Genomic DNA, 16101 nt, shown 5'->3' on the forward strand with positions numbered 1-16101 from the left:
AAATGTGAGCTAGATGCCAGGCTAGTTTTGATTTGAGTGCCGTGGTCTGAGACGGATGACATTTGAACAACAGTCAAAAAAACATGAGCACTGGCCTCTTGATTGATTGCATGTGTCTGTGGTCACAGTTTGAGTTGCCATGTTGTAGTACATGCCTGCAGAGTTCTGGTCCTGAGTGCAGAGCTCCTCTGTTTTGATGATGAAACACCATCAGAGTAATAGCCTAGTTGTCAGGGCCCTGGGCTGGTGACAAATGAGTGCAGTACAAGTCTCTTGTGGCTAGAGAGAACACAAGGCCCATAGCTCCATCCAATCTTCTTGGGCTCTAAAAGGTGCCCTTTGTCTTGACTCTGTGTATCGATTTGCCTTTTATTGGCAGTGCCTGTTGTGCACCCAGTCTCTGTGACTAAAGCATTTCTGCAGTCTGGCCTGTTGTTTTTTTTCCTCTTCTTGAGATAGAAGCCTCTGCTGTCTTTGCCAGAAGATTCTTGTCAGAACGGTTTTGTTTCCCCCCCAGAAGACTTCTTATGTTTTTCATGGGGTAGTTTAAACACTACAGGAAAATTGACCCTGGCACCATAGCAGTGTGGTGACTAGTCTGGTCCTGTTGTTTTCCATTCCATTTTTGGAACAGAATAAGACCCAGGACATGGAAGGAAACAATCCCACGGCATTTAGGTGTTCCATCAAAAGTTTTGCATGTAGTGTAGAGTAATTATATTCAACCACTATTTCGGTCAGTTGCATGTAGGCTAATAATAAAAGTTGTCTTCTTATTTGTAGCCTGGGTGCTTTTCTTTCACAGTCACTTCTGAGAAGGTGAGGTTTCCTGATAGACACACTCTTTGCCTCATGCTAATATGGCCCCAGAGGAGCTGTCCCTGTTTTTAAGTCAATGTTAAACATTTTTTTCACGCAGCATGACCCATTTTGTTTGGTTTAGGGAAGACAAAAATTACGTACAGGTTGAGATCTTTGTCATGTTTTATCTGGATTTATAAACAGGCCAATCTTTAGATGCTGTAGTTCAATAATTATCATGAAGTTTAGTCAGAACAGGTGACAATCTAGTTCACAGTATGCAAAAACATGTACAAAAGTCCTGTTATAGCCACTGAAAAAAAGGGTGGACACACTTAACATTTAACTAGGGTGGACACACTTAACTATTTAGCCTGTTCAGTGTCCCAGAATCCATTGCTTCTGGCCAGGACACTGTGCCCCTGAATGACAGCAACAGAAGATCATTAAAAGGTTAAAAATGTGAGAGAGAATGTGTTTACGATGACTTTAATCAGCACAGGTGTGTCTTATGCATGCATATGCTGATGTCGCTTCTGTGTCATTAGTAGTGCTACATCAACTAGTACTTTTTTAATATATACAGTATTTTTAGTATTAGTATTTAGCATTTTAGGGGCACTTCAATTCAGCATGCTTGGTAGCATGAGTGACTAGCACTGTATGACCATTAGTGTATAGTTGCATGAAAAAAGATGAGTGAAAATGTCTAATACCCACTGCCAGGCAGTAAGAATAACTGGTGTGCTTCACTCATTTAAAAAAAGAAAAAAAAAAGAAAGAAAAAAAGAGAACTTCTATTCACAAATTAACCAGTGATCATTAATGGACCATGTTTGCATTAGAGTTCTTGGGTTATGCAACTTACAGAGGTTCTAGAGTCTCAAAAGTAGTGTAATGTCACTGCTGCACCTGCATTCATATAGCCCAGTGGAAACTGTAAATTCAGTGTACCAATAGATCAGAGCTGTTTATTTTTAGACCGCAATCCACTCTGATTACAGGCCATTCCTGGCCATTTATTTTGTGTATTTCTTCTGTGCAAAAGCATTCCATAAATAGAGTTATTTGTATTCAATTGTACACCAAGAAACTCGTTTATTTACAGAAACTCATATATATGAATTGATTGGGGAAAAAAACAAAAAGAAAAATTAGTCATAATGACCACTGATGCACCTCAAAGACTGAGAATAGATCTACTCCAGCATATTAGAGTTATTAAATTTAAATACAGTCAATTCATGTAGACAAATAATGCATAGCATTGCAATTGGTCTTCTTATCTTTAAGGAAAAATGAAGAACCAAAACCTCAAACTCTTAATCTAATGTCTCAGTGTGTAACACACACAATAATGAATGACAAGCTGGCTATACATCCTGGATTTCTCAATGTTCTTGTTTAGCATGTCTTCATAATTTAATTAGGGTTTCATTTTAACAGCGTTCATGCTGGTTCAGTGTTTTTTTTCGTTTGTTTGTTTGTTTTCCTCATGATTGGCCAGTCTCATTATCATAGGACTATTTCCAGCCTTGGACATCCATGCTGACTATGGCATTACTGCCTTGCGCTGGCCTGTCACCATTCACAGAAGGCTCCTTTGAGCTGTTTTTTAATGGCACGGCACAATGATTGATAGGAGATCAGAGGCTCTTATTATTTCTTGTGAAATGTCTGATTTCCATACTAACAATTACCTGATGCTTTTTCTTGCTTCCTCTGCAATTCTGATTAGACTCATCACTCTCACGACACTGCAATAATGTTGTTTAGGGTTTAGCATGAGACAATAGTTTTGTTTTCTGAAAAGGGGCCTTCCTTCATATGATGTCCCTCCATCTGGACGGTACTGCGTCTCAAATTTCCTTTGTCACGAGACTGGATAGACTGAGTTTGTGGGTGTTTTGAATTAATTTGAATGTTTCAGAGATGGTTTGAAAACCATCCATCTTAAAGTTTAGAGTTCTGAGAGAGACTGTGGTCAGCGGCTTTTCCCTCACAGAGTGCAGTTTGTGAGTTTATGTGTGTGTGTGCATGTATGTGTGTTTGCATGTGTATGTGTGATTGTGTGTTTGTGTGTGTGTGTGTGTGTGGGTGTATGTGCAGGTGTGTCTGTGTGCGTGTGTGTGTGCGTGTGTGAGCGTGTGCTGGTGCTGTGTGGTGTTGTTACTCCCCAACTGGCTGCTGCAATACACAAATAAAATGACAAGTTCAGACCAAATGCTGCTGCAGTTACACATAGTAATAAAACGCTGCAACATCTCAGCCTAACACTGGCATAGCTAACGTTAATATTTCTTTCACATTGAACTAGAAATACTCCCAACACCAACACACTCTGAAAATCTCAACTTTGCTTAAAGCTTTAGAAGGTAAAGCTGTTATGGTCAGTGTGCTCAGTGTTCGCATGAGATTTGACTGGCTCAGGTGGAGGATACGACCTCGCATGTCAGTGTCAGTTTATGCCACATGACAGAATTATCAGCACCTCACGCACAAAAGCAGGGATCTCCCGTAACCTGAGTGTAAGTCACAATACTGAGGCGCAGCAACAGTGGGGCCATTAACAAGTAAAGGAGTGTGATGTGACTGTTTAGAGGGGTATAGACTAGAGTATTTTCGCATTTCCTCCAATTTAATGTAATTTTTGTGATTAATTTAAAACCTCGGTAAACTACAGTGCTTTTTTTTTTTTTTTTTTGCTGCTTTCTTTTTTTTTTTTTCATTATCATTTGATACTAATGCTCAAAAAAAAAACAAAAAAAAACCCTCTAAAACACTATTTAAGCAACCCAATAATTATCCAAATAATGTTTTCCGTTTTTAATTTCTATTAAAAAAAAATGAGTGAATGAAGGAACAACAGATACATGTCTTTGTTCACACAAGACGAACACATATTTTCAGGATTGACATCTCAGTGTTTTGTTTCCGAAAAACTGTTTTGTTCGTGTGTTTCTATAAGAGTATCTCATTTACCCCTCTGCCTTGGTTTTAAAATGTCTTTTGTGGATGGAAGCTCAGATAGAGTAGTATCTTATACTCATAGGCAGTATGTACTGTTAAACTGGGAACCTGTGAACAAGAAGACAAAGTGTCCATTGATGATTTCTAGTTCTGTTTTGGCAAGGAAAGCACACTCTTCTGGAGAGCGAACTATCACTCACATTGAAGTGTTATTTTTCCCCTCGACGTACCCCGTTTTACCTTATCTTGTGTCATGGAAATGTTGTTCTTGTGTTTTGCCAGATATTTAAAACATTTTTTAGAGTATCTTCAAATTAAAACAGATTTCAATTTGAATAAAACTTTCATTAAATGACTATTCTGTTTTTTCCCACCTCTATTTCATAGTCCCACTCTGCAAACTCAATTTCCATTCATTTGAACCAGTCGCTACTTGCAGGGTTCACCTTTGGTACATTGTTCTCACTGCTTTTTGCTCTATTAGGTCGTGTACAAAAACAATGATGTTCGGCTAGAACTCTCCAGGTTGGCCATGCAGGGAGATCCCAAGATGAAGATCCATGGTGTGGTGGCCTTTAAATGTGAGAATGTGGCCACACTGGATCCCATCACCTTTGAAACACCGGAATCCTACATCACCCTACACAAGTGGAACGCCAAGAAAACCGGATCCATTTCCTTTGACTTCCGCACCACGGAGCCTAATGGACTGCTTCTCTTCAGCCATGGCAAACCCAAGCAACAGACGAAAGAGGCCAAGAGTCCTCTCACACTCAAAGTGGACTTTTTTGCCATTGAGATGTTGGATGGCCATCTGTACCTGTTGCTGGACATGGGCTCTGGAACAACCAAGACCAAGGCTGTGAATAAGAAGGTGAATGATGGAGAATGGTACCACGTGGACTTTCAGAGAGATGGGAGATCAGGTATTACATAATGATTTTCCACAGCAATACCTATAAATGAATTTTCGCTAAATATGATGTTGATAAATATCCACACATTTTATCACATCAACATGTATGTTTAAAAAAATCACTGTAAATTGAACATTTTCTGAAGCTTCACCCAGAATGGTGTTAATTTTTTCCCATGACAGGCAACCCACCCCCTCATTTATGCACATCATATACTGAGATTCTTTACATCATATTAAAATACTGTCACATTTAAAACATTAGAAAAACAAAAATCAAATGGTGTAGAACCATTAAAGATCCTTCCTAGATTCTCTCCACAGACTTGTGTAGATGTTTATATTTGCTGCCTCCCCCTGGCTGGTGTAGATTCCATGCCCAGAGCTGCCTGTTTGTCGAGCTCTGTTAGGTCTCTGCGCTGCATACCCCACTGCGTGTCCTCCAAGCCTTGGTGCTCCACTGCTTCAGCTCCCTGTTGATTTGCTTATCTAAGCAGCAATTTGTTAGCGTGTGCTCGCAGCCAAGGCCTCACAATGTCATGGTGCAAATTAGGTACGCCCCTCGATCTTGTTTTCCACTCCATCTCAAGAGCTGGAAATTACATTAACTGTTTCATTACCCCTGAAGCCTCACAGAGAGCAGACCTGAAATCAGCGCTCTCCTGACAGTCTCCTGGAAAAGAAAAGCTTGTTAGCTTAACTGGTAGAACATGTGCAGTTTGTGTTTCTTTTAATTTTCTGCTTCCTTTATTTCATCCAAGCCTGCTAATTTCTGCGAAGACATATTTTAGCTTCTGGTGAAGTAGAAGTAGAACTGTACGTTTATAAGGTCTCAGATATATGGTTTTGAGTGTATGTGTGTGTGTGTGTGTGTGTGTTGCTCTGTCATGCTCCAATGAGTGTGAGGTCAGAGCTGCGAATAGCGACTGTTTAAACAGAAGAGTGTGACGTGGTTTATGCCCACCACTGGCACAGCTGCGCCCTCACTCCTGCGTCACTGCCAAGCCGAGTCGCTACAAAACACAGAGGCAGGCCCTGAGTACTGGCTCTCCAGTTCTCACTGAATCATAATCCTATCCCACACACCCGAGCACCGCAGCCCAAAAACACGTCAGCACCAGAGACAGAGATCCAGACAGAACATACATATCACCCATCAGGAGGATGAGACAAGGACAAGTGCAAACTTGTTTTACCTTTGAAATTTAATGCTTGTACCGAACTACCAGCATATGTTGAGATGACATTTTGTAGTACTACAATACGATCTGTCAAGGACTTATGAATTCTTGATTTAATCCATTCAATATGTGGTCATCCAGCCACAACTCACAACACATCATCAATTGATAATGTACTTCAATCTGTTCACCATTTTCACCAGCCATATCATATTCGTAATCAATCTCTTTCTTTTCCTATCCCTCTATCTCGCTCCATATCTCTTCCATTTGCTTTCACTCATCCTCGCGCTCTGTGTGACTCGCTCTGCCTGTGTTGCCATGGATACGAGATCTGCTCGCTCCCTCTCTTTCTCTCTCTCCCTCTCTCTCTCTCCCTCTCAGGACCAAGCCAGTTACTGCACTGGAGCTACACTATAATGTAATTTCGGTCCTCTTTCTCTCTTCACTCCAATCCGCACTCTCTGTGTGTGCGTTTCTGCACGCTCTGTAATTTGGAAACTTGGGAGGAAGAAAGGGGTGCAGGAAGTGCCTAGCGGGCAGAGCATACATGCTTCTATCACTCACTAAATAGATGTATGAGTCACTCGTACTGAAAGTAAAACAACTACAGAAAGATAGATGCCAAACAAGTAGTAAGTTCATACAGAGTATGTAAAGATACAAACTTGCCTCCATATTGTGGTTGTGCAATTTTAGCCTCCTCATTCCTGTCAACAACTAAATATCATCGGAATGGTTGCTTATACATGTGTTTAGATATGTGAGTTTAGCTAGTTTTTTGTTCTTGTTGTACTTTTTTTCAAAGAAGATCCCTATCTGTCCCTATCTCCCCTGCCTGGATATTGAGTAGCGTCGAATAAGGCAAAATGTTAGAGTTGTACACCCACGGGCCTTTTGACTCTTGATTAATAATGTATTGTAGGAAAGTAGAGTAGGAAAAAAAAAACACATATGGGAGTCAACACACTATCCTGGGAGTGAGTGAGTCACAAAGCATGTGGCACGCAGGGCTTTTCGTCTTTGTCTCAGATGTTTTATTAATACTCACTGTGCACGTCACCCACAGAAAGTACTAGAGAGGCAGCTCCCGATAATTACTTTCAGGACCCCTCTCCAGCCAATTTCAGTTAGTTTGACAGAGACAGCATCAAATGGTGATTGCTGACTGACTAGCACTATGAATGTCCTCTTAAACTTGTGTTGCCTGGTGGAAGAAAGCAGCTTTGGGAGTCAGTGCATGTGTAAATGTGTTTATGTCGTCAGCTGCATTCTAACCATGGTGCATTAGTCAAGATGGACGATGACACTTTGTTGTTGTGTGATTGGGCCGTGCTGGGAGCTCCCTGCAGACAAGAGAACACAGAAAGCAGCCAGAGAAGTGACTTGGGGGGGGGGGGGGGGGGGGGGGATCTGAATGCTAGATCAGCCTCTGGTTTCCCAGCAGCATGTACACACATGCAGAGATTTAGCCATATCAACTTAACTGGATTTTCATTAATCCTACTTACACATGTTTGAAAACTCTAGCTAGTGGGGTTAGTGAAGATTCTAAGCAGGCAGAGATAAAAGTAGGGAACATATAGAGATGGAGGAATTAAGAAATGCAACATTTACCCTGTTGACTCATTCCACTGATTCAGATCAAATGAATTTATTTATTTATTGATTTATTTATTTATGTTTTGTTTTTCTTCCACTTCCTCTATCCTATTTGCTGTCGTTGACCACACCTGTCCTTCTTTTAATTTTCTTCTTTTTGTTAAAGTTTCCATCATTACTCCCCCTCTCCCTCATTCCCATGATTTACAAGACTTTTCTTTTCACACGCATCTCAGACTCAGTCCCTTGTCACCTCCACATTATTCCCACTTGCTTCAAGTTATATCAGTGTGTTCTGTTAGACTCTGGTGTTGGCACAACTCACAGCCCTTGGCTGGGAAATGTAGTTTTTGAGGACTTAACCCAAGCATAACTTCATGTAATTATGGCACAGTGACATGAAAGGAAGTGCCTTCCCTCTTATCTACCACGTGCAGTTGTCTGCTGTTATGCTGTAGTAAAACAACATAAAGACACTGTGAAGATGTGCTGAGACCTGATTTCTGATGTCCTACTTTAAAATCATACTTTACACATAATATGGGGAGATTTCTGACATCTGGAATGCAAGCAGTAGAGATTGTAGCCATAAGTCAAACATGGATCTAATACTCATCGGATTAAACCACGTGAGGGGAAAACGGCGATACTTGCTGTAAAAAGTTGCCTTATTTATAATTTAATATTACAATATAATCAGAGTCTAAATTACTCTCTTGATTATTTTCAAGAAAACATAATACCCAGAGCAACAGATTTAATTAGCTCTCATTTTCTGATTTGATCAAAGTTTATTTCTTTAAACTAGCTACATTCTGTTCCCTCTAATGGTTTTCATGGCAACCGAGATCTCATTTCACACCACAATTTTTTTTTTTCCCATTTATTTATTTATTTTTCCATTGTGATTCAGAGAGCACAGCGCAGCTATCACCCCCCACCCCAGTTGGTCCGTTCCGTTCCATATGCCCACCCTGTCACACCTGCCTCCTCAGCTTTTAAATCCCATTAACAGCCTTACTGACCTACCTTCCCACAGCTAATGCAGGACCTTACAGTAGCACCCTCTGCTTCACCACAGTCCACAGTGCAGTGGCTAGTGCAAAGGAACTTTCCCCACTAATGAGTTTGATGGAGTGAGCTCGTTAGGCAGGACCTGGAGGGGAATTCTTGGCTGTGTATCTGGCCGACTACGCCAAGTGCACGGCGGCGGAAGGTCCTAGCAGCTGTAGTTGGGCTGGACAGGGGGCGGTCTGCAGGAGGTACCGAACAGATGTTGGGGGGCATGACCCCAAGAAAGTCGCTCACGCCTGTTTCACCTCTTTCACACACACACACACACACACACACACACACACACACACACACACACACACACACACACACACACTTTCTCTCTCTCTCTCTCTCTCTCTCTCTTTCTCTCTCCTCTTCTCCATTTAACTGACTCTCTTTGCTCTTGGTTGATGGTTCTCCAATGATAGTCCAGACTCTTTTGAGCTATGGTATAGATTACCAGCCATGGATGTGGTTGCCTCTGCAGCCACCATTAATTTAAGATCTACAATAGCTGCAATCGTGAGAGTAAGGGATCCATACACAAATTAATCACCTGGCCAGAGTAGGATACACGACCCCCCTATTCACGCCTTCGCAGTCTAGTCATGTCCGCCGTTGTTTACTGTGCTCTAGATCGAGAATTAAAGCTGAATGAAAGCAATAAATCACGCGAACAGAACACACAAAACCGTGTAGCTGGTTTTATGTGTACGAGAGGAGAATTGTTAGATAGATAGAGAAAGAGACAGAGAAGGGAGGGGGGCAGCTCTCAGTCTGTTAATCACATCTTAGTAGATGGCTGTGATGGGGTTTGTGTGTTGGCTCAGCTGAAATGATAGAGGGACTGCCCATTTTTCTCCCTTGTTTCCTTTCTTTTTATGACCTCTGTAGTGATAAAGAGAGATTTACTAGGAGAAGCAACAAAAGAAATGGGAAATGACTCTAAACTTTGCCACAATGGTTCAATATGAGGGCTTGTACATGATTTAAAAGAGAAGAAAGAACCCACATGCAAACACACAATGTGTTTGTACTGAATCCAGCCTTCCCATGGGATTTATGCTGATATATTACGCTAATTAAAGATCTTTTGGTCCCGATTGACTTCAGTCACTTTTAAAGATGTCAGTGTTTCTTAGGGGTAATTATGCCTTACGACACACATGAATTTCTGGCTTTTACGACCTTTTCTCCACTAACAAGACTGGTCTTTTTTTTTTTTCTCCAACTGTACATAGCTCCCCTCTTCCTCATTGTGTCTTCTGGCTTTCCCAACAGGAACCATCTCCGTCAACACCATCCGCACGCCCTACCAGGCACCTGGGGAGAGTGAAATCCTAGACTTGGATGACAACCTGTATTTGGGTGGTCTGCCAGAGAACAGGGTGGGCCTGGTGTTCCCCACCGAGGTTTGGACCGCGCTCCTCAACTACGGCTATGTGGGCTGCATTCGTGACCTCTTCATCGACGGTCAGAGCAAAGACATCCGGCGAATGGCAGAGATGCAGAAAGCAGCCGGGGTCAAGCCCTCCTGTTCCAAAGAGGCACCCAAACAGTGCCTAAGCAACCCATGTCAGAACAACGGGATCTGTCGTGAGGGCTGGAACCGTTATGTCTGCGACTGCTCTGGAACCGGTTACCTGGGTCGGTCCTGTGAAAGAGGTGAGCCCGAGCTGACAGAACTTGAGGATGGTTTCCTCCTCTTTTTTACCACCTAATCTGACCTGTCGAAAAAAGTTTGGGGGAGTTTAGAAATTCTCCTGATGCAGGGTTTTTTTGTGTTTGTTTACTTTATTTGCATTCTAGGTGTTTCTGTGACTGTCAAACAGTGTCAGCTTTATGTCTCGCACAAACGGTAGTCTCATGGTACCCAGCTGTGCCCTGCCTCATTTTGAGGGTGTGCCTGATCTGGTAAAAGAGAGTTATGAGAATGTAATTGACATCAAAGAGAGCGTAAAATGAGAGGAGCTTAAAACATATTACACACAGAGCAGATTTCCTAAACTGCGTCATAAGAGACCACCTTTATGCCTCATACCCATGGCTTTGTTCAACTTTTCACCAGTGTGAGATGATACAACCAGAGAGAGAGAGAGAGAGAGGTGGGGGTGAGGGAGAGAGAGAGAGAGAGAGAGAGAGAGAGAGAGAGAGAGAGAGAGAGAGAGAGAGAGAGGTGGGGGGGAGGGAGAGAGAGAGAGAGAGAGAGAGAGAGAGAGAGAGATTAGCGTTTCATCTTACTAAACTGACTAGTCTTAACTTTACATGGTGAAATGAGCAAGAATATCTGCCCGTTAAGGTGACCTCTAAAGAAGCTTGATTTCTCAAAAAAAAAGTTTTATCTTTAATTGAAAATAAGTGAGTGAAGGAAAATTATTATTAGATCTTTATAAGTGTGTGCTGCAGGTATTGTCAGGGATACTAATAGATATAATGGATGAAATGGTTTGCATTTAAAGAAATTTCAGCAGATCACAGAACTGCGACCTGGTTAACTACCTTTCATATGTATTTGTGTGTGTGTGTGTGTGTGTGTGTGTGTGTGTGTGTGTGCATGTAAATAGATGTAATTAGACAAAGCTCTCTCTCACTCAACCGATTTCTGCCTGAGAGGCATTGCCTTGCCACACTGGCCTCAGTGCTCATTGACAGATGCTGCTGTTTATTGTGATTGTCTTTTCCTCACAGCCTTAGTTTGATTCAGAAAAACAATCACACATACGCCTCTCTTTCATATCTCTTCTCTTTCCTTTTCATCTCCCCTGTCTTATTTGGGCTTGAATGACTCATATCTGAGTGGAGCACTTTTGGTGTTGTAGTTGTTTCGAAAGCAGAGCTCAGCAAAGTCACTGCCCTTCTACTGCCCAGCACAGCATTCCCTCTTTGTCTGATTGGACAAAAAAATGAACTATGAACTCCGTCACTGAGACTTAGTCCGATTAGCAGGGTCGAATACGCCGGGAGGCTTAGCTTTTGCACACAGACATCTTCACTCGTCCACCTGGATCAGTTTAAAGACACAAGATTTTTTTTTTTTTCTTTCTCTGAAATGACTGAAGTGCATTCTCCTCTCAATGATATCAGCTCCATACCAGATGGAACAAAACCAGCTCCATTCCATTTATCTTAGTCATCCCTAGGATCACATTCTAGATGATATGGCATGTAATTCAGTACGAGTTTATGTAATTCATAATCCATTGTGGAATCAATAGGAGAGTCGAGCAGAAAATTCGTGTGCTTTTGGTGTGTGACATGTGTCCTACTGAAAGTGATAAAATGTGATGGAAGTTAGGAAGGATGGCTCAGACAGTCACACACAGTCTAATGCTTTGATGTCTTGAATCTACAAACCATTTGCTCATGATATATTGATTTTGTAGTACTGGATGAGAGAAAATAAATGCAAGAAAAGGAAAGATTCTGATGCTGCAGTGAACAAAGACATTCTTTACTCTCGCCCATAGATTGCCCACACAGTGCGAAGGTGTCACAAAAAAGAAGTCTGTCTGTCTGTCTGTCTGTCTGTCTGTCTGTCTCTCTCTCTCTCTCTCTCTCTGTTCTTGCAAAATTGTGGGTGGTGTGAGACGGACAGGCAGTGGTGTATGTCTGCATTGGGAGCTGTGGCGTGCTGTGTTCGTCCTGGAGAGAGGCCAACTGTTTTGATGGTTACAGATTGCTTCTTTGCTGGTAGGATGCAGTCAGTACCAGCAGGCTGAGAAGTTGTCAGAAGAATTAGCCCAGTCCTCACTTACCCATGCATGGTGTTCCACCCTGTGGCAACAGCCAGCTACTGCATATGTCCAATGAGGAGAACGAGGAAGAGGAGGAGAAAGGGGAATAAATGCTGTTGTAACTTGCCCGCTTTAAACCGTAGAGATTTTAATTAAAGAGGCAGAACAGTTTTTTTTTTTCTTTTTTCTTTTTTTTTTGTCTTCCTGTATCCCAAATGTCCTCCTACCCATGCTCCCCCAGTAAGTAATTAGCCCAAATCCTTGTCTTGTACCAGAGGGAGGAAGATGGGTGCCCAGATGGTGGGGAAGGTGCAGAGGAAGGCAGGCACATCAACCCTAATGAGATGTGACAGTCTGGAACTCAGACGTATGGAGTGACAACTTTGCTTGACATAAATGTACCCTCTCTCTCTCCCTCTCTGCCTGTCTTTCTCTCTCTCTCTCCCTCCGTCTCTCTGTCTGTCTCTCTCCCTCTCTCTTGTTCTCTCTCTATCTCTGTCTCACTCTTTCCTGTTCTCTCTCTTTCCTCTCTCCTGATTGATCTCTCTCTCTCTATCTATCTATCTGCCCCCCCCCTCTCTCTCTCTCTCACACACACACACATGCACACACATACTCACAATCTTTCTCTATCTTTCTTTCATTGCATCTCTCTCTTTAGGTTCTCTGCTGTTCCTCATTAGTATAAATAGGTCACTTCACCAGAGATTCTTTGCTAGTTAGCGACGCAATAATTATTCTACGAGTCGGATGACATGATTCTCTAACGTCAGGTTATGTATTTCATTAAGTCATTTTCAGCTGTGTCTCATCGAATCGCGTTTCGATAACCTTTGCATGCCTCCTGATGCACATCTATGGAGGTACGAATGTATGCTGATAATATTTAAACATGTTCTCTTCGCCCTTGTTATGTAAAAGAGCTCTTGTCCCTTGTCAAGCATTAAGCCCTATTCTTTGTAGTGTTGTCACGTTACAGCAGTCAGTCACTCAGATGTTGAGACTTGGCATCTGAAATGTTGGTCCTAGATTACTCCACTGCAGTAGGGATGGCCTCCAACATTAGGCCAGTCTCTAGGCATTTCCTTGCTTGACAGGTTGTTTGTATCCTTTCAGTGTTTTGTGTATATGTTGAGAGAGAGTGAGAGAGAGAGAGAGAGAGAGAGAGAGTTGAATTCTTAGAGGCCTAGGCACATCTGAATTATGTATGATGCCTGTAGGCCAACTCTACCTGTTTATAGTTAATGTTGAACATACATTTTCCAAATCCCCATGGCAACTGTAATTCTACATTATTTGAATTGGATTCAGTCCGTCACCACAGCGTGCTTCTATGCTATGACAACAGAACTATAACGGATTCACTATCTAATGGACTATACGTCCTTTATGGAAAGGTTACAAATCTGCACTGACACTGTATCCCAAACCATACTGCTACACAATCATCCTCCCCAGTGTCTGCAAATTACAAGAAAACGCTCTTTTTTTTCCCTTCTTCAAGAGAGCAAGAGGAAAAGAAAACCACCTTACTGTCTTTTCGCCGTCCGCTCACAGAAAAGTGTTCTATTTCATGTCAGTGTGTCAGTGATGATGAGCAGTAGTTCAGGTCTGAATTTTAGACCAATTCTTCCTTTAAATTTGATAATGGTTCCTCAGTGTGTTGCTCTCCACATTTCTCCTATCCGCGTGAGCGAATTTTATTTACTGGATTTTTTGACAGCCTGTTACATTCTGTTGAACAGAGACGATACACACGGGATGAGATGCAATGTTTATACATTTCTGCAGAATTTGATTACCTCTCAACTATTACCACAGCAACGTGTTTACTGTTATGGCAGACACAAAAAATGTCAATTAGAGAGACATAAAAATCATTTTGCAGTTGATCTTTTGCACCCATCTGTGTAGAAAGATGGGGAGATTGAAAATCGGCATACTTAGATCTGTTCGACACTGTTTCAGCATACAAATTTTTAAAACAGTGAACAATGTGAACACCTCATGTGAACATTTCTTCCAAAAGTTTGCAAGACCTGCCAACCTGCTTAAACAAACCTTTCTTCCTGCTTGAGTGGATTTCAGTAACTTTTCTCTAGGAACATTCATGGGATTCTAAAGTGACCCAAGGTTTGTGTCAGGTGAGAGAAAAGAAATATATGTTTTTAACACACCAAAGAGGAAAAAGAGATTAGTCAGTACCATAACTTTTATGGAATTTGAGTCCTGAATAACTCTACGTCCTTATCTTAGTCGCGCCTTACTCTGACATTCTCCATCGTTCAAACGGTCTTTTTTCCCCCTCTCCTCTCCTTTCCTTCTCTCCTTGTATTCATCAATAATGAAATCTTCATCAATGCCATGAATCTTGAAGTAGGCGTGAGTGCCAACTCCCTTGATAAAATCGAACAGGCAGTTCTAATGCTGTGTTCCCACACAGAGAGAGAGAGAGAGAGAGAGAGAGAGAGAGAGAGGAAGGGAGAAAAAGAGAGAGCTCTGAATATCTGTTTTGGACATATCCCATATTTATGCATTTACACAAATGTATTCATATATCCAGCAGGCTGGCTGTTCATTTGAGCAGTCCTTGCTTGAGTTTAATCACTCACGCTCTCCTCTGCTTGTGGTAGTCGCCCTTCTCCAGCTGTGAAGCCACTCACTAATTGTCTGTCACCATGGTGACTATCCATCTATCCGTTTGAGTCATCATCAGCGGGGTACATATGAGGAGCCTGTCTGGAACTTTCTGGAGAACTCCTCTTTCTTAGGTCTTTCTTTGGTGCTGTGTTCCCTGCTCCGTCGGCTATTCTCAGAGCCAGCTCTAAGTTATGCGCCTTAAACATTTTCGTGTCTGATCTCAACACATAACAGAGCACTTTTGCAAGATCTCCAGCAATGTGACAGATGCCCTCTCTGTGTGTCACCATGCCAGCATTCTGTCTTTAGGGTTGTTTATCCATTTCTGACCCTTTTAAAGTTTGTCTTAGTTGGGGGGGGGGGGGGCGTGGAAGTGGAGTGGGGTTGGCTTTAAAACTGTAAAATGAAAGTGCTTTTTTACTCATGAGAGCAGTTCAGAGATGCCTTGACTTCTCCTTCATTGTATAGTACAAAACCAGAATTCATCTTGTCATACATTCTTAGAAGAGCCAATACATTTAAACTAGTGTTACAAACCACTCTGTATCTCCATTTTCCTTATGCCAACATTTTCAGCAATTAGATCATGCAACGCTCCTTCACACTTTTCAACACTGTGATCTTGGCATTAACACTATACTATTACTACCACTACTGCTGCTTGTACCATTGGTTATTTTACTGTCTTCTCTTCCAGGCCAAGTAAATGATGCTAATAATGTTAATACAGTCTTTAGATGGCAAAGCTTGTCTTTTGTTGTTTGATTTAAAACCAAAACTACAGTAGCCAGCAGTCCTGTGGTCAACTTACACCAGACTAGTGGTCAAAGCACGGAGGTGGTTGTGTTTTTCAACCTCCGAGCAGAGTGCTTGGAGAGTTAAGAGGAACGAGGGAAATTGAATTTGGGTGAGGGAGATGGCCACAGGTCCCCGGAGGACTGATGTGACCCAGCTCTGATGTGGCTGCTCTCAGTGACGAGCCTGCAGTGATGAGGCAGTATAAGCTTGCGGCATCCGGTCATCTGTTTGCTTATATATTCAGTGTATATTCACACTCATGCCGTATGCTTTTTCAAGAAGTTGAGCTCTTTATTTTTGGAATGAGAGAATAACCCTTAGTCTCTGGAGATGGGTTCATTATTACACTGGTATGTTCCCCTCTGGATCTTCAGATTAGTCTGATACTCTCTCAGTTGAGTTA

The 16101-nt window shown here is 42.0% G+C and overlaps 1 protein-coding gene across 16 annotated transcripts in view; it reads left to right on the forward strand.

Moving 5' to 3' along the window:
* The window catches only part of LOC115809138 (neurexin-1a-like), a 226294-nt gene that overhangs the window by 73477 nt on the left and 136716 nt on the right, over nucleotides 1–16101 (forward strand). For all 16 annotated transcript variants that reach the window (XM_030770669.1, XM_030770675.1, XM_030770680.1 and 13 more), the window contains 2 exons: nucleotides 4256–4697; nucleotides 9808–10191. In XM_030770669.1, the coding sequence (XP_030626529.1) occupies nucleotides 4256–4697; nucleotides 9808–10191 (826 nt within the window). The remainder of the gene's footprint in view (nucleotides 1–4255; nucleotides 4698–9807; nucleotides 10192–16101) is intronic.

Source organism: Chanos chanos, chromosome 4, assembly GCF_902362185.1.
Source record: "Chanos chanos chromosome 4, fChaCha1.1, whole genome shotgun sequence".
NCBI classification, from domain to species: domain Eukaryota; kingdom Metazoa; phylum Chordata; class Actinopteri; order Gonorynchiformes; family Chanidae; genus Chanos; species Chanos chanos.